The sequence below is a fragment of the Lithobates pipiens genome, unplaced genomic scaffold (assembly GCF_037356315.1).
Source record: "Lithobates pipiens isolate NorthernLeopardFrog02 unplaced genomic scaffold, aLitPip1_a1.2 Scaffold_23, whole genome shotgun sequence".
Taxonomy (NCBI): Eukaryota; Metazoa; Chordata; class Amphibia; order Anura; family Ranidae; genus Lithobates; species Lithobates pipiens.
The window spans coordinates 109,059,772-109,082,395 of NW_027507785.1; the positions used below are offsets into that span (position 1 = coordinate 109,059,772).

Consider the following 22,624-nt stretch of genomic DNA (forward strand, 5'->3'; position numbering starts at 1 on the left):
AATTTATATTGAGAGTTTGTTTAAAAAAAAAAAAAAAAGAAAGAAAACAAGGCAAATTGATTTGTGTTGCGGCTGTGCTGGGCGAGGTTGCCCAGCACATCCCAACATAAGCGGTGGGAACTAGCCCTCAATGTTATTGATACAACTTTACAGCATGAATATCAAAGTAATATCCTTTATACAAATATTAAGTAGGTTCCCAAGTACACATTTATATAGAATAGATAAACTAATCCACAGCCTTTCTTATGGGAGGAAAGATTTGCTAGTGATCTAAAATTAGATGAAAACAATAAAGCGCAGCAACGGCATATTTTTTTCCATCTTGTGTGTTTCTAGTGTCTATATTTCTGCAGAAACATGCGGTGCAGCTTTCAAGTGAAAAACAAATTACTAGGCCTGCTGTTGAAACATCACATGTCTTGTGGAAATGAATCTCCTCCATCATTGTCAAACCAACCACAAAACAGGCATCATCAGCTTTAAGAAAGAGAAATTAGAAGCACACGGCCCAAACTAAATTGTTCTCCACTATGAGCAGCTGATAGCATTTCCCCTAAAGTCAGTAAATGCCTGGGCTTGTGCTTTGGACACAAGTGAATTAAAGTCAGCATATTCACATTAACAAATTGAGTTCTCCTAAAGCTGAACTCCAGGATAAGCATATATTGTCTGAATACAAGAGGCATGTGTATTCTTACTTGAATCTTGTGCTCTGTGTATGTCTTCCAGAGCTGTGCAGTAAACGCTGTGAAAGTTTGCCACTGTGCAGGAGCTTCCTGTAATAAAGGCCTGTCAATGCTGCTCTCTCTCCTTGTGCAGGGTGACTGGTCTGATGCTGGTCCCCCACTTGGAGTTTCCTGCAGGCGGCCTGTAGTTGGAGGGCTACTGCTCTCTGCACAGGCTAAATTCAAGTTTTTGTGAGTTCAGCTCTAAGGATTTTAGCTCCCTTGCTGGCTGAAATGCTGCAGAATTTTGCATGCCATTAAGGGAGACGTGATGGGGTGACAACAATAGCCAGTAGTAGCAAGTCAGAATTCTCACTGCATTCTTTAGTGATCTTGCCAGCTCAAAATCATTGCGGCGGCGTCATGTCAGCATGCAACGCTGCGGTCACTCATATGAGTTTGAGTAGCATTTTTTAATCATTTTATGCCATCATTCGGTTGGAACACATATGGTTTTAAACAAATACTACATTATGATCCCTTCATTTGGATCCAGGTGGTGAGCTTTTTTTTCCACATAGCTATAACTTCCCTTACTGCCTCTACTGGAGAAGTCTATTTAAGCTGGGCAGTCTTTCTTAACCTTTTCAACACAGTGGAACCCTTGAAAAAGTTCTCTGGACTCGAGGAACCCCTGCTGAAAATTTGAAATCTACAACTCATGATACATTAGTGTGATTGTCAGTGGGAAGAATGGTCCTTACTAGGGATGAGCTTCGTGTTCGAGTCGAACATACGTTCGACTCGAACATCGGCTGTTCGCCCGTTCGGCGAATTCCAAACGTTATGGGCCGTTCGCACCAAATTCGTGTGGCGCTCACGGCCCACAATGCACTGCGATGGCGCAGTGCATTGCTGGCTCATGATTGGCCAAGCATGCACAGTGACCCCACATGCTTGGCCAATTACAGCGCCGGCAGCGAGGAGAGCCATGATTGGCCACAGGCAGGATGCCTGTGGCCAATCATAGCTCAGGCTGTGTAGTACACGCCCCACACTATATAAGGCCGCCAGCGCGGCGGCCTTGTGTAGTGTGTTGGCATCTGTAGCAGTTAGTGGGTGTTCTGTGTACCTTCAACACAGTATACACCAATCGTTATCGGACGATTTTTCGTTCTTGCTCTTCTGTAGTGGTTGTTGTCTGCGTGCCCTGACCGCAGTATACACCGCTATATTCACCTATATATCTAGCGATATATCTATCTTTTATAATAGAGCTGTCATTCAGTGTTAGGAGATTGTGCGTGCTGTCTGCATGCTCTGAACGCAGTACACACCGCTATATCCACCTATATAGCTAAATATCTTGCTCGTTTTAAATAGAGCTTTCAGTCAGTGTTAGGAGATTGTGCATGCTGTCTGCGTGCTCTGAACGCAGTATACACCGCTATATCCACCTATATAGCTAAATATCTTGCTCGTTTTAAATAGAGCTTGCAGTCAGCGGTAGGAGATTGTGCGTGCTGTCTGCATGCTCTGAAAAAGACAGACGGCAAAACAAATTATACAGGGGTGATAACCCTTCCCTATGTTTTCCAAAAAGCTTAAAAATAGTTTTTTTTGACTGGAGCTACACTTTAAAAATGTACCGGTTGAAAATTACAAACAGATTCAACTTAACACAACAAACCTACACAGTCCCTGTCTTGTTTGCACCGCCTGTATACTGCTGTTCTGAGTATATAGGGCCTGGGGCCACACATATTTCCTTTTTTTAATATGGGTATGGGGTTCCCCTTAATATGCGTACAAGACCCAAAGGGGCTGGTAATGGGCAGGGAGGGCTACCCATGCCATTTTTCTCAATGATTTTCAACCATATTGCAGGAACCAGATATAACATTAAAACCGCAAGCAGCTTTAAATGACGTTATTTCCGTTAAATGTCATTTTGTGCAGGGACTGTTCAAAACACGGGAAACACGTGGCACTTCACAGGCATACTATAGACACCCCCAGGCACGATATTTAAAGGAATATTTAACTTTTTTTTCACTTTAATCGTCATTAAAATCAGTGCTCCCGCCAAAACGGCCGTTTTTAAAAGTTTTTTTGCATTGACCCGTGTCCCCTGGGGCAGGAGCCAGGTCCCCAAACCCTTTTTAGGACAGTATCTTGCATATTAGCCGTTAAAATTAACACTTTTCATTTCGAACGTTCGAGTCCCATAGACTTCAATGGGGTTCTAACGTTCGTACGAATTTGGGGTCCGTTCGAAAGTTCTGGTGCGAACCGAACCGGGGGGTGTTCGGCTCATCCCTAGTCCTTACACGTGTGGTCATTGGGAAGAATTACCTCCTTACAGATAGCTACAAAGATCAATGGTGTGAGTGGGAACTTATCTGAGAGGCAGAAATTGCCAATGCTGAAGGAACTCCTAGCAACCTCTGGAGAACCCCTGGTTGAGAATCACTGCTCTGGGGAGTCTGCCTATATTTGTTTTTAGAGCGATAATGCTGCTGCTGCAGCCATTTCTTCTTGTGAGTACGGAGTGATGGTGGTAGTTGGGTGATATCAACAGTCTGGGTCACATATATTCACAGGATAAAATACAGATGAACTGGAGTAAGCCAGAATCATTTGCACGCTTATAAAGTATTCATGAACTTTTGTTATTTATATAATCTTAACATATTTGGTGAATTGATGGAATTTTATATAATTATTCACTTATTTAATTTGTTAAACACAGTAGTGATTGATTGTTGTTCACAGTTTACTTTAGTTTTTGTTGCTGCATTTATTATCCATATATGCAGAGGATTTTATATATTGACCTTTTACATGCAAGCTGCCTGCTCTCTTCGAGTGCTGAACTTTTCCCCTTTTTTGACTTAGTATTTGAAAAAAATTACTGAAAGAAAAAAACATAATAAATTTCTCTTAAAATAAGTACACCCAATCTGAATCCCAAGTTTCCTTACATGAATCTATGGGAATGGGACCTGAATCTTACCTTTGAATTATCTGAGTAGCAAGATCTTGCTTATGCTTTATCTAAAGTATCCACTAATACAATATAAATAGAATCTAATTATAAAACACTTCAACATTGGTACTCGGTCGCTACCAGGGTTGCAAAAAAGTACCTGTCCCCATCGCCCATTTGTTTTCAGTGTCACAGCCAGATGGGAACTATGCATCACGTCTGGTGGCAATGCCCTAATGCAGTGGTCAACAACTCCTGTCCTCAGGGCCCACTAACAGGCCAGGTTTACAAGATAACTGAAACACATCACAGGTGATATCATTTGCTGCTTAGTGATTGCAGTATTCTAGTCTGCATCTCCTCAAGGTAATACATAAAACCTGGCCGCTTAGTGGGCCCTCAGGACAGGGTTGAGGACCACTGCCCTAATGTGTCCAGATTTTGGATTCAGATATTTAACCTTATTTACTTGGTAAAGTGAGTAAATATACGTAGATCCCTGAAGTTGGTCCTCGTTCAAAAACTACCTGATGAGGTTTCCAGAAAGTCAGTGAAATTAATCACATATATGTTTTTGGTGGCAAGAATTACAACTGCTAAATACTGGGAACAGTCGGTGCTTCCTCTTGACTATGTAAAGAATATGCTTAACTGGATTATGGATTGGTCAATGACAAACTCATCTGTATTCTTCATAAATACACTAAGAAGTTTGATAGCACATTGGATCCGTTATACAGTAGATAACTAAAAGTATTGGGAGGCCTGCCTTTACACGCATAAGAACTTTAATGGCATCCCAGTCTTAATTTGTAGGGTTCAATATTGAATTGGGCCACTCTTTGCTGCTATAAGAGCTTCAACTCTTCTGGGAAAGCTGTCCACAAGGCTTTGGAATATGTTTATGGGAAGGTTTGACCATTCTTCCAGAAGCACATTTGTGAGGTCAGGCACTGATGTTGGACAAGAAAGCTTGACTCTCAGTCTCCGCTCAAATTCATCCCAAAGGTGTTCTAGCGGGTTGAGGTCAGTACTCTGTGCAGGCCAGTCAAGTTCCTCCACCCCAAACTCGCTCACCCGTGTCTTTATGGACCTTGCTTTGTGTATGAACATACGACCATTGACCATATACTTATAGTCATAGCGTCAATACTATCTTGAATGTAAAGGAAAGAAAAATAGCCGTCAGAACAGTAATCAGAGAAAACAAAAAAAAAAGCCAACACAACAGTCTAATACCAAAACATAACCAAGCACAGTCACGTAGACTTATCTTGCAGATAATGAAACCAGTACTAACATTTATCTAAGAGGGAGCATATGCTGCTGTATCAAACCAAGCAACATACATTAAGAACATAGTACAAAATGGAGCAATGCTACCAATAACTGGAAATTAATAGAGTGGGTGGACACTAGGCCAAAAACCACCGAAGGGTATAGTCGATTAACAGGTATGGGACTGGTTGTCACTCGAAAGGATGGACAGAGGGTGGGGAGGAATAGGGAGTATGGATGGAAGTGCTTTGAGCAGGCAGGATGTGGCAAAAAAAGCAAGGAAGGGGGCAAGGAGAAGAGGGGGGGAAGGAGGGGCAAGGGGGGTAGGAAGGGTCAGGGAAACATTAGGGCACCCCTTTCCTGGGTAAGGACAGGATGGGAAAGGGCTCACAAAGAGTTGGACAGCTCATTGAGGTAGGTGTCGGTATACACAAAGTAGTTCCAGGATCTCCAAGTTTCAGTGAACAACTCTTCCTTATTGTAAAGTGTGGCTGTAAAGTCTACCATGTCTCGGAGGTTGTTAACTTTAGCAAACCAGAGAGCTTTCATATGAGGTTCAGTATGGGCCCACCTTTATAAGATTCAAGGGGCATATGTACAGTATCCCAAACGTTTCTCAAGTAAGCAACACAAAACTATAAGAGCATCCAAAATTTAAAGTAGATAGATTTATGACCCTTTCACATGGACGATCTGTTCATGTCCGCCTGTCAGTTTTCCAGGCGGACCTGAACGGATGCTCCATAGACCTCTATGGAGCGTCGGATGTCAGCGGTGACAAGTCCGCTGACATCCAAGCCGCTCCGATCCGAAAAAGTGTGACGGAGGAAAAAGCTATTTTTCCATCCGTCATCGGATCGGGTGACGACGGACACTGCGGTCCGTCGTCACCCGATCTCCCATAGGGGAAAGCGGCGCTGTGACAGGTCCATTCCTGCACAGTGTGCTGAGACAGACTTGTCATCTTCCTGCTCCGGCAATCCCTGCTGAGCAAGCGGATATCCACGGGGCAGATCAGCACTGATCTGCCCTGTGTGAAAGGACCCTTAGGCTACATACTGCATTGTTGCACAAATCGGTCTTGGAATATTAATGGTGGAATACTGCATACCATTTTGCTAGATGGCCATGACATTAGTGGTTTGAAATGTGTACACACTTCTGGACTCATGCTGTGCATTCTATTAGCAGAATTTCCTGTTTTAAGCAGAGCAGTGTTCAGTTCTCTTGATAATGTCCATTGAAAAGGGATTCCCTCATCAAAAAAGCTAACAGGAACCTTATATTGGGGAACTCAGAAGATATTTGTCTTTTCTTGACTAGAAAGAAAGCAGACGAAGCACAGCAAGATTTCTTTTCTGGGACTGTATTGTTAGTTCAGTTAGCTGATGGGGAACTAACACTGCTAGTTATTCCTCCAGTTAAAAATATAAATGTACTTAATGAAAAGTGATGCATTTGTATTTGTTCCAGCAGTCCCAGAAAAACTACCAACATAATGTGTTACCTTTAATAAAGAGAAGCTGTATTTCCATCAATACTGCCCGCAGCCCTTGAGTAAATCCTGTTGTGTTCTAAAACTTCTGCTTGGGGAGACAGGTTTCTTAGTTAGCTCAATGTGGACCAGGTCTCTAAACAATGATGGTCAGGAAAAGTGAGCTTTAAAGGATAAGTTCAGAAAAAAATAAACACACATTTTTTGCCGGTAAAAAGAAAAAAAAAGTGCATTTATGATTTTCTTTCTTTGGAGTCTGTAAAGCATTGCACCCACAATCAGCAGATCACGGGTTTAACGTCAGGCTCCCACAGACTGTCAGTATGGGTGTCTGCCCGTACCTCCTGTACAGGAAGACAGTTACTGAAGTCCAGGAAAAGAAATGAACTATGAGAGCACACATCAGTTCCCTCTTAGTTCATTGAGAACTATAAGCCGTCTGCCACAGTGGAAGATTGGCTTTTTCACTAACAGAATTAATTCACTCAGAATGAATGATGCGTTCTTGCAGATCCTCTTTAAGTCATGTTCAAGGTTTTGAGGCTGACGTTTGGTAACTCGAACCTTCGCCTCCCTCCACATATTTTTTGTGGGATTAAGACTGGAGACTGTCTAGGCCAGGACCTCAATGTGCTTCTTCTTGAGCCACTCCTTTGTTGCCTTGGCAGTGTGTTTTGGGTCATTGTCATATTGGAATACCCAGATGGGCCTGTACATGTGCTTTCTTGAGCAGGGAAACCTTGCGGTCACTGCAGGTTTTCAGTCCTTTGCGGTCTAGTGTGTCACCAGTTGTTTTCTTGGTTACTACGGTCCCAGCTGCCTAGCGATCATTAACAAGATTCTCCCGTGTAGTTCTGGGCTGGTTCCTCACCGTTCTCATGATAATTGAAACTCCACCAGGTGAGATCTTGCATGGATCTCCAGACCAAGGAAGATTGACAGTTATTTTGTGTTTCTTCCATCTCCGAATAATCAAACCAACTGTTGTCACTCTTTCAACCCGCTGCTTAGTGATGGTCTTGTAGCCCATTCCAGCCTTTTGTAGATCTACAATCTTGTCCCTGACATCCTTGGTCAGTTCTTTGGTCTTGGCCATGGTGGAGATATTGGAATCTGATTGATTGCTTCTGTGGATAGGTGTCTTTTAGTGCCAGTTCACACCAGTGCACTCCGCGAGATTGCATGTGATTCGCACCACACTGCAAATCACATGCGATGTCTATGCAATGCGATTTCAGCCATACAGATAGTATGGCTGATATCGCATTCAGACCAAACTCGCAAAAGCCCTTTTTTTGGTCCACACCAGAATCAGATTGCATGGGTGTTCACACCCATGCGATCCGATTCATGTCTGAACTGTCTGTTCACTGTGCAATATGAGAGCTGAAATTGAGGTGTCATTAACACTGTATTGACACTCCCAGCAGTTCGCATATGATAGTGTCAACTGCCGTACGAGTTGGGTGTGATGCGGGAGTCCGCATTAAATTTACAGGGTTCCCACATTGTACAATTGTGAACTGGTACTTAGAGAGTGCTCCTAATCTCAGCTCCTTACTTGTATAGAAGACACCTGGGAGTCAGAAATCTTGCTGATTGATAGGGGATCAAATACTTATTTCACTCATTAAAATGCAAATCAATTTATAACTTTTATAAAATTAGCTTTTATGGATATCTTTGTTGTTATTCTTCCCTCACTGTAAAAATAAAGCTACCATTAAAATTATAGACTGATCATTTCTTTGTCAGCAGGCAAACGTACAAAATCAGCAGGGGATCAAATATTTTTATACAATCACAAGAAAAAGCATGCTTCTTCTGGAAAATATTCCCACTCTACTGCCTGGTACACACAATGAGATTAATGGACTTTTTTGCATGCTAGTTTCATATTCGAAAATCAAGAGTTTACTAAAATCATGAAAATTCTCGTACGGCAGAATAAAAATTTGGAAGCGATGTAATGTGTTGCAGTGTATTTGTATTGTACAATATTTTAGAACAACTGTACTGATTAAACAAAAATTGCACAATCTGGTATCGTACAAGAAACATTTTCATGCTTGTTCCATTGGATAATTTCACATTGTAAAAAATATTTAAAAAACCACGCTAGTGTCAGTGGTACCTTTAAATATATGTAAGTAACAGCAGCGATTAAACCATGTAATATAAAGACAGTCCAAAATCCAATAGAGCAAAAAAAGTCACGCTCATTAAAAATATAGTTTATTTTTAACGAGCGCAGATTGTTTTGCTATAATGGATAATTTAACATGAATTGTCGTGACTGGCTCTCGAAAGCTGTGTACTAACGATCAGATTATCGTAGATGTTTACAGGCCATAAGGGCGTGTGTTGATAGGCGAATACAACTTGTTTTTATCCTGAATTTGAGATTAACTTGACAAGCTATTAAGGTTCATTGATAGCTGCATTTGCCCTTCTTTCTAAGCTGCATCAACCTGCTTCAAGTTGCCTATGCGTTCCCATTGACTTGTACAGGAGGAAAAGCAGTTATAGCACTAAGAAATACCCATTGACACAGACACTAATAAAAGGAGCCAGGTATGGAAGGAATATTCATGAGAAGCTGCAGCCCAAAAAGTTATTTTCTATCATGCAATCTGCTTATTTTGGAGAAAGTGTCACTGAAGAGGGGTTAAATGTTGTCTGTCAGCAAAAATGCATAGCAAGAAGGAAATAAGAAGACGACTTTAGAGCCGTGGTTCTCAACCTGGTGGTCGGGACCCCCTCGGGGGTCGATTGAGGATTTGCCAGGGGTCGCCGACTGGGCTGTTCCTGAAACCCGTACTGCTCTCCAGCCTTGTTGCGGCCGTCCAGCAGAGTTGTTCCTGGAGACTGCAGCTGCCCATTCAGTTGACGGCATGGGTGGGAGGCAAAGACTAGAGGTCAGCTGACTGGTGAGGAATGTGAATTGGGAGGGGCATCTCCTGATTTCGGAACTGCTGCGAGACACCACAAAGTTGAAGACACAGCGAGTAACACTACCTGTGATTATAGTTGCCATTAAAAGTCCCCACTACAGTTGTCAGAAAAGCAGATGACCTTGATCAAGAGCTCCTAAGTTGGCCGATCAGAACTCCCCCCAGCACTGCCACTGATCCCCCCCCCCCCAACCAAGCAGTAAGAGAAGGAATAAAATAGAGAATACATGGAAGGAAGAGGAAAAGAGGGGGAGGAACAAAGAAAAATGGAGAGAAAGAACAAGAAAGTTGGCTAGAGAAAGGGATGGGGGAAAAAAAACAAGAAATGAGGATAGAGAGAGATAAAAGGGAAAGAAAGGAGAACACAGATAAAGAATGGTGCATTCTAAAATGTACCATAATGGGTTTTAATACTGTACAAGTGGAAAAGACTCAGGGAGAGCTAATTGTCCATGGGTTAGGGGGGCAAATTACTTGTTTTGCCTTGTGTGCTGACAATCCACGCTACGAAAATAATTTTACTGTTAGGGGCTCCCACAACTTGGGAAATTTTAGGTGGTAGGTGCTACACCACAATCTACAATTGTGAACAGAGGCATAGAAAGAAAGGGGGGAAGGGAACTTGGTGGGACTTTGTATGAAACATATGTGAATACGTCTCCATCACTGATTCAGTAGCAACAAAACGTACGTGCCATTGCTTCAGTTTGCTTCAGTGCACATGTGCTGATGGCACATGCAAATACAGGGGATATCTCCTAAACCATGCAGGTTTAGGAGATATCCAGTGTAGCTGCAGGTAAGCTTTATTATAGGCTTAGCTGTAGCAAAAAGTGGTCTGTAAGGGTTTTCAATGACTTTAAGATGATGCATTGTAGGGTAAATATATAACAGCCATCCTAGCTGACACGGACCACGGACCACCTCAGAAACAGTGTAAAGGTAAAATCTGTATATATAAAACTGGTCTAAACCATCCAATGAAGATGAGATGCATCCAATAAGCCCTATGCGCTTCATGTATTTATTCCACTCTTCAGGGGCAAATACATTAACTATCTGTGAAAAGACGCACAATAAAGTAGAAAATAATATTGTATAAAGCAATTTAACGAGCCAAAGGGAGGAGAATGCTTCTTTCCTAGGGTACTTACATATGAGCTAAATATGAAGTGGCAAGATAGCAACAAAATATAGTATTGAAGCCTATACACATCACCTCTGCACATTTATTTCCTGTGGAGGTTCCTTTCATGCTCCTGCTCCACTCCTTGGGTTCCAGTACCTCAGCTCCCATGACAGGTGCCACTCTCACCACTTCATATTTAGCTCATATGTAAGAACCCTAGGGGAGAAGCATTCTCCTCCCTTTGGCTAGTATTCATTTTTGTCAGACATTCTGGCTAGATTGCTTTATATAATATTATTTTCTACTTTATATATTTGTGTTTTTTCACAGATATTTAATTCATTTGCCCCTGAAGAGTGGATCAAATCCACGAAAAGTGTAGGGCTTATTGAATGCATCTTCATTGGATGGTTTAGACCAGTTTTATACAGTATATACAGGTTTTATCCTTACACTGTTTCTGAGGTGGTCCATGTCAGCTAGGTTGGCGGTTATATATTTACCCCAAAATGTATTATCTTAATGCAGCGGTCATGTTTATTATACAATATATAATTTATTGTTGTGGCCAGTTTTCTACATACTATATTTGTTACATGTTGTCATTATGGACACAAACCTATAAATTAATTTTCTTACATGTTATGCAATTATTATTTAGCAATAAACATTGTGTTTTTTATATTAACTGCATTTATGTTACTGAACATACCTCATATAAAGTCCCACCTTAGTTCTCGTTTGTTTCAACAGAGGCATAAAGACTGGCAGTACTAAAAAGACTGTGATGTAAACTGGATTCATTACAGTTTTTATTCTGATTGGTAGCTGTGTGCAAATTCATGGTTCTTTCTGGTATTGCAGACATTCTACAATTGAAATGTAGTCTGCAGTTGGTGTGATTCAAAATACATCTGAATTACACACAGGTTGATTAGGGGGTTTTCCTGATCACCTGATTACCATGGAAAAGCAGTAGACTTTCCTGGTACACCAAAGCACTGCCTCACAATAATGCAACGTTCAACTGGTTCTGTAATGTTGATGATAATTTGCTACTCACCCAAACAGCTTCTTCCATAGTCCTAATAAATGAAAAAAAAACATATCCCAACATTGACAGCTACCATAATCCTCTCAAGACTCAAGTCTTTATATTTCATTTTGGCTGGGGTGTATGTTTAAGAATTTTGTTCCATTTGCTGCAAATTAAATAATGTACTGATACACTTACACTGATTTTCAAACAGGATCACTTGCATTCCATACAGGGAGAATGACTGTCTGAAGCTGTAGGTTACAGAATTTTTCTTTTTTTGGAAGATTTTTGTTACCTAGAATAAAATAAGTAAAAGTAGAACTTGTTAAAAATAGAAAGGATACATTTTTTTCTTATGGACCATTCCTCTAACCATATCTCCCAACAGTTTCTCATTAGAGCCAGATATCTCTGCCCTCCTATTATTTGCATGTATAAATCTCTACCATGTACTATTTATGTACTATCAAAAGTGTAATATTGTATTGAACCTTTGTCCAACATCTAAAATTACTACAATTGACATTTTTAGTGCTGACTGTTCTAAAAGCCATTCATCTTTCCCATCTCAGAAATTCAGGAGGTGTACTTTTGATACGGATGTCTTCTTTTCCCAGAAGGTAAACTCAGCACATCACTACAGAGCAAAAAAGTCCACTTTACGTGCCGCAGATTACATAATCTGGCCATATGCAGTCAAATTTTGCTTACAGAAGTTTTCTCACACCAAATTTAGTTGTGCCCTAGCAGCTGCAATGAAATACTTAGTATTTCCGGGCATATGGGAGCATGTGACTTCCTTCCATGATGCAGTGCTTGGACCTGAAAAGCCAATCCTCATACACGGTAGTGTAACACACCCATCTGGGTACAGGGAAGTTGAGTATCAGTTGGTTGGGGGGTAAGATTTAAAGAGATGTTGCCACTTTGTCACAGAGCCATCTCTTCCTTTTTCGATTTGGTGGTACTAAAGCTAACCATAGGCTGTTCAAATCTCGGGGAAATTCAGCAAGGACCTGCTGAGATTTGAACCATGTATGGGCAGGCTGATTGTACCCAAGTTAATGGATCAAGCAATAATCACTGTGTGTTCTCCCAGCAGGGATGGCTCCCCCTTGCCAGGAGAACACAATAGCTCCATGGGAGGAATTCTCCCATCAACACTGACTGTGTTATTGGGGGAATCAAGTGATTTTCTCCCCTGCAACCCTTGGCTGCAGGAAAGAAAATCGCACCATCTGTGGCCCGGCTTTACAGTTGAAATCCATCATGTAAAGCAGACTGTACATGGTCTCTAGCGCTTTGTAGCATTTCTTTAAAAAAAAGTATTAAATGAAACAGGGGGTGCAGTGTGAAAATCATCATTCAGCTGTGCCTTAGGCCGCATGAAATCTACAAATAGCCTTGCCTTTCTGCCTGGACTAAAATATTATATTCATCAGATAACTCAAGAGAGAATAATGCTTTTGTAAGATATCTGCAATTGCAATCTTCAAATGTTATCATCAACTATATAAATGGTAAATGCAGAATGCCATGTCTTGTCTATCACAAATAAATGAATGCAGTCTGCAGCCATACAGAATCCAAACACTATATATATTTGCAGCTATACAAAGCATAATTTACAATGCCATCAGTGGGAGGTTTTCATAAGCATACAGATTAAGACCAAAAGGCATCTCCTTGATCTGTAAATCTATTTTGAGAGAAGGGATGAAAGCACCAAATGTATGGTGATAAAACTTTTAACAGTTGCGGGTGCCTTGAGTGGTAAAATTAATGTGACAAAATTCCTCATCTGCCTTTTTGTTACTTATAAATAGAGTACATACCTTCCTGCCTGAGTCCCACTGGAAAACTCTATTCATAATCAAATATCTTATCTAATATATGCCTGCAACTGAAATATCCTTTGATAAACTCCCTTTATTTCAATACATACCACTAGCAGGTCATTAAATAGGAAGATTTCTCTCTGATGCAAGCCAAGCTTCTGTGGCTTATTCGGATCAGGGACTTCAAAGAGACGACAGTAGCAGACCAGCCTTCGGTGTGGTAAAGAGAGGACCTGTTGCAAGACAAATATATTACACACAAACCACCAACCTGTAGGATTAAGTAAATGAAAAGGCAATATTCTGTGTAGATCATCTTGCAACTGCGCACCGACATTATTTAGACCTGATCTAAGGTGAATTAGGAATATTATGCTATAAACGCACCTGTGGTCAGGTAATGGATATTTGAGAAATTACACATTTTTAATAAGCAATAATTGAGTTCTAAAGCAAGCCCTTACCGACCATTGTATCTGTAGGTACTTTACAGCAATTTATCCTTTAAAGAATACAGCAGCAGCACAGAAAGTATTCAACTTCTTATCTCAAAAGCTCAGCTCCCCCTATTGCCCCTGCCTGTTCTATGCTTACATTAGCAATTAGAAGGCGAAAAGGCTGCTATGAGAGGGTAACAGGTAATGCTGAACTGCTGAGAGAGGGACTTGAACAACTTTACGCCTTTGTTTTGAACTTTGGGAACTGATTGCTCCACAGTTCCTGTAGATATTAAGTCACTAATATTTGTTTTAAAGGTCACCTACTGCTTGTAACAATATGAAAATGCTTGAATAGCCCGAAGTTGCCCACAGGTTCACTTTAAACCCCTAGAGATGAGAATGTAATACCTAATCTAGTTACAGAAAGACCATCAAGTGGTGGACTGTGGTACTGATATCATGAATAAAATAGGCCCTCTTAACATAAGCATATCATTTTGCTGAAGGTAAGTGTGTGTGATTGTGCCTATGGAGAAGTAAAGGAGAGCACGATTATCAGTCATTGCTGGAGCCAGTCTTTCCTAGGGGAAAACAACATCTATTGGCTGGAAAGAATTGTATCTGGTTATACGACTACTTTTTTTATGTGGAAGCAGAGGCAAGGGGTGTGATTGACCAACACAAAGTGGCACATAATTGTGAAGTGGAAGAAAAATTATAAATGGTATTCATTTAAAATAATAAAATTAAAAAAAATCTGAAAAGTGTGACGTGTATTTGTATTCAGCCCCCTTTACTCTGATACCCCTAACTAAAATCTAGTGGAACCCGTAGCCTTTAGAATTCACCTAATTAGTAAATAGAGTCCACCTGTGTGTAATTTAATTTCAATATAAATACAGCTGTTATGTGAATCCCTCAGAGGTTTGTTTGAGAATCTTAGTAAACAAACAGCATCATGAAGGCCAAGGAACACACCAGACAGGTCAGGGATAAAGTTGTGGAGAAGTTTAAAGCAGGGTTAAGTTATAAAAAAAATATCCCAAGCTTTGAACATCTCACAAAGCATTGTTCAATCCATCATCTGAAAATGGAAAGAGTACAGCACAACTTCAAACCTACCAAGACATGTCCAGCTACCTAAAATGATAGGCCGGGCAAGGAGAGCATTAACCAGAGGAAGAGGCCCATGGGAACTCTGGAGGAGTTTTAGGTGGGAGAATCTGTCCACATGACAACTATTAGTTATGCACTCCACAAATCTGGCCTTTATGGAAGAGTGGCAAGAAGAAAGCTATTTTTGAAAGAAAGCCAGAAGAAGTCCTGGCAAACATGTGGAATAAGGTGCTCTGGTCAGATGAGACCACAATTTTACTTTTTGGTCTAAAAGCAAAACGCTATGTGCGGTGGAACACTAACACTGCACATCACCCTGAACACACCATCCCCACCGATGGTGGCAGCAGCATCATGTTGTGGGGATGCTTTTCTTCAGCAAGGACAGGGAAGCTAGTCAGAGTTGATGAGAAGATGGATGGAGTCAAACACAGGACAATCTTAGAAGAAAACCTGTTCGAGTCTGCAAAAGACTTGACTGGGGCAGAAGTACACTTTCCAACAGGACACAACCCTAAACATGCAGCCAGAACTACAATGGGATGGTTTAGATCAAAGCATATTCATGTGTTAGAATGGCCCAATCAAAGTCTGGACCTAAATCCAATTGAGAATATGTGGCAAGACTTGAAATTGCTGTTCACAGATGCTTTCCATCCAATCTGACAGAGCTTGAGGTATTTTGCAAAGAAGAATGGGCAAACATTTCACTCTCTAGATGTGCAAAGCTGGTAGAGACATAGCCAAAACGACTTGCAGCTGTAATTGCAGCAAAAGGTGGTTCTACAAAATAATAAATCGGGGGTCTGAATACAAATGCACGTCACACGTTTCAGATATCATTTTCCTTCCACTTCACAATTATGTGCCACTTTGTGTTGGTCTATCACATAAAATCCCAATAAAATACAATTGCAATTTTGGTCGTAACATGACAAAATGTGGAAACTTTCAGGGAGTATGAATACTTTTTCAAGGCACTGTAAATAGAGCTAAATAGCTGGAAATCAAATTATACCATGTTATTTCAGGATCTTTACAGCACAGATGTAAAACACTACGGAAAACCTGCAGTTAAGGGACAAAAATAAAGAAAAGGTACCAAGGACTAGGATTTCCATTAAGGTAATGAATAATATTATTAGCCTTTGTCCCTTGCTAATCCATTTGCTCACAAAAGCAAAGAAAGACATGTTGTGATCTGGAGTTTACACAGGGCTGAGGACTCTCTCCAAACCCGCATTTAACAGGTTGGATGCCTGAGTGGCCAAACATCAAGCAACAGGAATGTCATATGGTGGGAGGGGAGGAGGTCATATTGCCCCCATTTTTGGAAGTACCAGGTATGCCATGTTGCTTCCATGTGCGAGTGCATTATTGAGGGAATTAATGGGGGTATTTAGCATAAGTATCTGTGTAGCTGGGGAACAGTTAACCTGTAGCTTTGCTCTGCATGGGCAAAGCACGGGTTCACTTTAAAATTTACCAACTTACTGTAGTGTAGTGGTTTACCTGATGGCATATACATGAAATGGATTGTAGGGAGTTCCAAATAGTTGGTAAATGTAAGAAAAGTTTTAAAGCCATATCGCTGAAGTCCATTTGAAGTATCACGCATTTGAATATCTTCATACTCCTGTATACATTATGATTTGTGGCGGTTTTCACTTCAAGAAGCTTTTAAATATAATTTCTGTCTCGGTGATAATGTTGCTCCCTGACTTTCACTCCAGGCCTCTATGCTGGCATAGCTGGGTATCAGCCACCCCCCTCAGCACAAGCTTTCTAACACAGACCTGTATTGCAGAAAAGGGGGTGGTGCACGTCAGACCAGCTCTAGATGGTGCCAATTGAATGGCACAGTTATGTTTATACTGCAGAACTGCTGCATCAAGAAAGTGGAGGTAAATGATGGTTATTTGTACAAAGTCTGTCTGACTGCCTATCTATTTCTGTAACTTCAGTTGATTTTCTTTAGGAAATGCTCTAGCCTCGTGTGCCAAGTGTTTGAAACAGGGGTAGTACAGCATCAAATGCACAAAAATGAAACACAAAATTTATGTTTATACAACACTGTCTGACTAAGAATGCTGCACATTTAAAACAACATTAAAACATTTCTGAGAATTGAACTATTACAAAATGGTTATCATTTTTTTTTTTTTATATGTTACTAAGAGTGCATTATAAACAGTGACACCGGGGGGGGGGGTTGTTACTAAAACTGGAGCACTCAGAATCTGGTGCAGCTGTGCATGGTAGTCAATCAGCTTCTAACTTCAGCTTGTTTAAATAAGTGTTAACATTGAGCCCTGGGTTCACATTGGTGCGATTTGCCATGTCAAATCGCCTGCCAAATCGGCGGCAATTGCCGGCAATGGCACCGTCCAAAAGAAAGTAGTTTCTGTACTACTTTTGGCGATTTCGGGGTGCGATTTCCGTTGATATATGTGCAGAAACCCACACAGATGTCTCTGAAATGGTCCCCGAAATCGGAACCGACATGCGGGAATGAAATCATGCGAGTTCAGCTGAACGTGAACGATTTCATTCCTGCACTCAGAGTGAACCTAGGCTAAACCTGGAAGCTGATTGTATTCTATGTAGAGATGCACCATATTTTGCACGCTACAGTTTTAGTAAATCTCCCCCCCTAGAGTCTGGTCAAAAGAAATACACTCTATCAAGTAAATAATACGTGCTCATAAAATTTGAACCATGTCTTTACTTAAAGTGATTAGCTATTTTTTACAATTAACCTTCTTCAGCAGGATGAGCCAGTGAAGGTATTAGTCTCTGACACAATGGTTTTCTGCATTATTATGAATGTTGTCTTCACTGTGCATGAGAGATTCGTTTAAAGTAAAAGGGACACACATATCATGAAGGCAGATAAATATACACAGGTAAAATGTTCTCTAAATGCTCAGTGTTTTTGTATAGACAAACTGTACATATTATGATTTGTAACACCATGGTCTTTTTTAACAAGCCAAAGAGTAGTGTACAGAAGCAGTAACCCATAAGGATCAGAAAGCTGATTTCTGATTGGGCGCATATCATTGCTCTTTGTGCTTATTAAATTATCCAACACATATCCTATACTAAGGGGTCTACTAAGAATTGCAACCTAAAGAAAAAAAAAGAAAAATACTATTTAATAATGCGGGGCTGTGTAATTTATTCAATACAACCATTTAACACATTAATCCTTATCCTAATCATTTTGCAATGAGGAGCAACAAAAACATACTGCATAAAGAAGTCCTCAGCAGAGCCCAGCTTATCATGGATTCATAGCCATAAATGTTTCCAATACACATAGTTCTTGGGGTATTTATTTGCTACTAACATAGATTTATACTTGCACACGCTAACGGATTAACTTCCCTGACTTGGAGTTCTGTATTACCAAAATGATATCCTTTCATGTGTCCTTTATGTGAAGCATAGCACAATAGCTCTAACTGCTCCCTTATGCTTTTATACAAAACTCAAAAAGATGCTAAGGATTTTATTGTCATCTTTGCCAGCTTAATGTGAATAGACGGAGCTGGTAATATATGCACATTGCTGGTCGAGGCTTCTTTAAAAGCTACACGGTAAAAAGCAGTATTGAATGCAATTAATGGGTTGCTAGAGAACAGCTAGGAAGTGTTAAAGAAACGAATACCTACACAGCCAAGTCCATGGTGTAGGGATCCGATCTACAGTAAAAAGACACACATAAATTCATTAGCAGTAAAAACATGATAAACATGATAAACACAAGTAATGCAGTGACAACACAACCAAAACAGTAAATAAAACAAAAAACATCATGAAGGATTGGATGAAACACTAACATTTCAACTTTAAACTCAACAGCACGCATGTGAGGAGAGACCACATTTGATTATATTGCTGTACGCACTTTCCTTAATGTAAGCCAGGTAGTATATTCTACACAGTAGCTCTATACAAGGAAACCAATTCATTCCTTAATAGCTTCTTCTGTTGGCTGCTGTATGACTTATCCAAGACAACAGCAGATTTTTGCCAATATGACAAAGTGTATTGATCTACAGCGTTACTCAGTGTTTTGGCATGTGACTTTATGGGTGAACAACATAACAAATAGAGTTTGCAAAACATTGGCATGGAGCCCAGCCAGTAAGGGTTACCCCAGTAATTTTAGATTGCGTTTAGTGATCTTTTTAACTCACAGAGCGAGCTATACAATCATCAGTGTAAAAGTGCAGTTCCACCCATTTTTGCAAGTTGCTTTCATCCACATGCCCACCCACAGTGCAGTCCTAAATGGATAGTCTTTTATTTCATTATGTCTTAATACCTTCATTTTAAATGTGTTGACTGCATTTCCAGTCCAGGTCGCCTAGGTGATGTCATCATCAGGCAATTCCCTTGTACTCCTGGGATATTGGCATTGTGTATCCTAGGAGTCAAAGGGAATCACCTTATTCGCTTTTGATTGAAAGGTTGCAATAATGATGGGGTGGGAACTTGCATTGCCGCCATTGCTATGGCAACCTGCAGTCATCAAAATGCACTGTGCCATGTCATTACAGCGCGGGCATGAGATCAAGAGGTGCATGCTGGGTAGCCAGCTGCACCTAATCCGGAAATAGACACAAGTAGGCTTCAGATGCCCACAATCGAGATGGGTCCTTCCTGCTTCTGAGATCACTTTATTTTTTACAGATTGAAAAAAAAAACACACAAATACAGTTGGGACAGTATCCAAAATAGTAATGTACAATCTGTGCCAATCATGAGGGTGCTTTTAGAAGAAAAAAAAACGATTATGGTGACTGGAGCTCCACTTTAAGTGCAAATATTTTGAACCTACTTGATGTGTGTCAAAGTTTATGGCCTGATAATTAGAAACAAAGCAATAACAAAAAAGCTTGACCTGAATATGTGAAGTGGACAAAGTTATTCCATTTTTTTCTCAAAGAAATACACAGCCAAAAAAGTCTGACTGGAATAAAAGATGAACGGTATGTAGAACATTTTTTTCAAGGTGAGGCAAGGCAAGGCTTTCACATTCTATTATTGAAATTTATCAGATCTGACTTAAAGTGGGCATGTCATAATACACAAGAGAACCTATGTTTAGGCTATCTAATTACTAGGATGTGAGCGTTCTGAATACCCATCCTTCAAAATGTTATCCACTGGGAGATTTGCATTTTAAATTTCGATTTAATAACAGCGTGAACAATGCAAAAACACACAAAAAACACTCCGCGGTACTTCGCAATCAGTACTAAAGTGTAGCAATTTTTTCGCATTCTTTTGTTTTTGGTAAAGGGAGTGATACAGTACTCTCAGAATCCTTATCATGTCTTTCAGAACTACTTCTCTCAGAATCCCTTTCGAAATCTCCAATGGTAATCGTAAAACCTTTGGCAGGTCCCCAGTAATGATGCTTCTAACCAGGGAGGGTCTTTAAGGACCAGCCTTTGAAGTGGCTGGTGCTGTGTCTCATCACCAGCTGCTTGAGAGATAAAGAGCTATAATACTAGCCTGTTAGTTTGGTGATTTTTGATGACCCCAATTTACGTGACTACTCATTTGCTTGTTGCCTGCCTAGACCTCTGCTGGCAACAGACTATACTCTTGCTTGCTGCCTGCTAGATCTCTTGTCAAACCTTATTTTGCTGTGGTCGCTGTCTGCCTAGACCCCTGAATACCCTCTTGTATGCCTCAAACCCTGCCTGGGCTTGATCACTCTCTCTGGTTGCGCCCTCCGGGTCGTAGCTTCTCCGTTCCAGCCACAACCCTGGTGTGATCTCCTGTCTGTTTGCAGCATAGCAAACCAGTAACACAAGGATTCCTGGCTCATGTCCATTATCAGGAGCTCTGGTGAAGACCAACTACCACTTTGATTGTAGGCCTATTGTTCGAAATTTTGTTTGCTATACCATGTCAAGCCCACCCTAGTAAATGCCTAGGTTCATATACAAATAATGGTGGGGAAGCAGACACATTGTTTTCTAAATCTTTAGGGAAAATAATATTAAAAGGCAATCTTGATAATATGTTGAATATTCTATTTTAAAATCTGAATGGCATGAAAGCATTCTGCTTTAGACACAGTAAGTGGTGTTATTATTATTTATTATTATTATTATACAGGTTTTATATAGCGCCAACAGTTTGCTCAGCGCTTTACAACATAAGGGCAGACATTACATTTACATTACAATTTGGCACAAGAGGAATAAGAGGGCCCTGCTCGTTAGAGCTTACAATCTAAAAAGGAAGGGTCAATTGATACAGGAGGTAATTACTGTGGGGGATGAGCTGATGGGGGAAGTAAAACAGTGTTAGTTAGAAGCAGGATAGGCTTCTTTGAAGAGAAGGGTTTTCAGGGATCGTCTAAAGATGGATAGATTAGGGGACAGTCGGACAGATTGGGGTAGGGAGTTCCAGAGGATAGGAGAAGCTCTGGAGAAATCCTGGAGGCGAGCATGGGAGGAGGGGACAAGGGAGCTAGAGAGCAGGAGGTCTTGAGATGACCGAAGAGGGCGGTTTGGTTGGTATTTTGGGACCAGGTCAGTGATGTAGCTGGGGGCAGAGTTATGGATGGCTTTGTAAATTATTGTTAGTACTTTGAATTTTATTCGTTGGGTGAGTGGAAGCCAGTGCAGGGATTGGCAGAGAGGGGTGGAGGACACTGAATGGCTGGTAAGGTGGATGAGTCTGGCAGCGGCATTCATTATGGACTGGAGGGGGGATAGCCTATGTAAAGGTAATCCAACGAGGAGGGAGTTGCAGTAGTCGAGGCGAGAGATGACCAGGGAGTGAATTAGAAGCTTGGTGGTGTCATTAGTTAAAAAGGGGCGTATTCTGGAAATGTTGCGGAGGCTAAGGCGGCATGATTTGGACAGGGCTTGTATGTGGGCCTGAAAGGACAGTTCGGAGTCTAAGGTTACCCCTAGCACCTTGGCATGTGGGGATGGACTGATAGATGTGCCATTGATCTTGACAGAGAAGTCAGGTGAAGGGGTACGTGGGGGAGGAAATATTAAGAGCTCGGTTTTAGATAGATTAAGTTTGAGGAAGTGGTGTGACATCCAGGCTGATATGTCTGTTAGTAGATCAGCGATGCGTGAGGAGACTGATGGGGTGAGCTGAGGGGTAGAGAGATAGATTTGGGTGTCATCAGCATATAAATGGTAGCGAAAGCCATGGGAGGCTATCAGCTGACCCAAGGAGGATGTGTAGATCGAGAATAGTAGAGGTCCAAGGACAGAACCTTGGGGGACCCCAACGGTAAGAGGAGTTGGAGAAGAGGAAGTGGAGTTGTAAGTGACACTGAAGGTGCGATGAGATAGGTAAGATTCAAACCAACGGAGAGTGCAGTCATGGAGACCAAGCAAATTGAGTTTTTTGAGGAGGAGGGGGTGGTCAACTGTATCAAAGGCAGCAGAAAGGTCCAAGAGTAAGAGTATGGAATAATGACCGTTGGTTTTGGCTGTTAGTAAGTCGTTGGTGAGTTTTAGAAGGGCAGTTTCTGTGGAGTGCTGTGGGCGAAATCCAGACTGAAAAGGATCAAGAAGGTTATTTTCAGTGAGGTGGTTGCTCAGTCGGTTATAGACTAAACGTTCGAGGAGTTTGGAGGCAAAAGGGAGTAAAGAGATGGGTCTTAAGTTGTTAAGATTGGTGGGGT

At 41.0% G+C, this 22,624-nt stretch overlaps 1 protein-coding gene across 15 annotated transcripts in view; it reads right to left on the reverse strand.

Moving 5' to 3' along the window:
- The window catches only part of IQSEC1 (IQ motif and Sec7 domain ArfGEF 1), a 1,458,014-nt gene that overhangs the window by 61,630 nt on the left and 1,373,760 nt on the right, over positions 1-22,624 (reverse strand). For all 15 annotated transcript variants that reach the window (XM_077452165.1, XM_077452166.1, XM_077452169.1 and 12 more), the window contains 3 exons: positions 18,624-18,653; positions 13,498-13,623; positions 11,748-11,847 (listed from right to left, as the gene is read on the reverse strand). In XM_077452165.1, the coding sequence (XP_077308291.1) occupies positions 11,748-11,847; positions 13,498-13,623; positions 18,624-18,653 (256 nt within the window). The remainder of the gene's footprint in view (positions 1-11,747; positions 11,848-13,497; positions 13,624-18,623; positions 18,654-22,624) is intronic.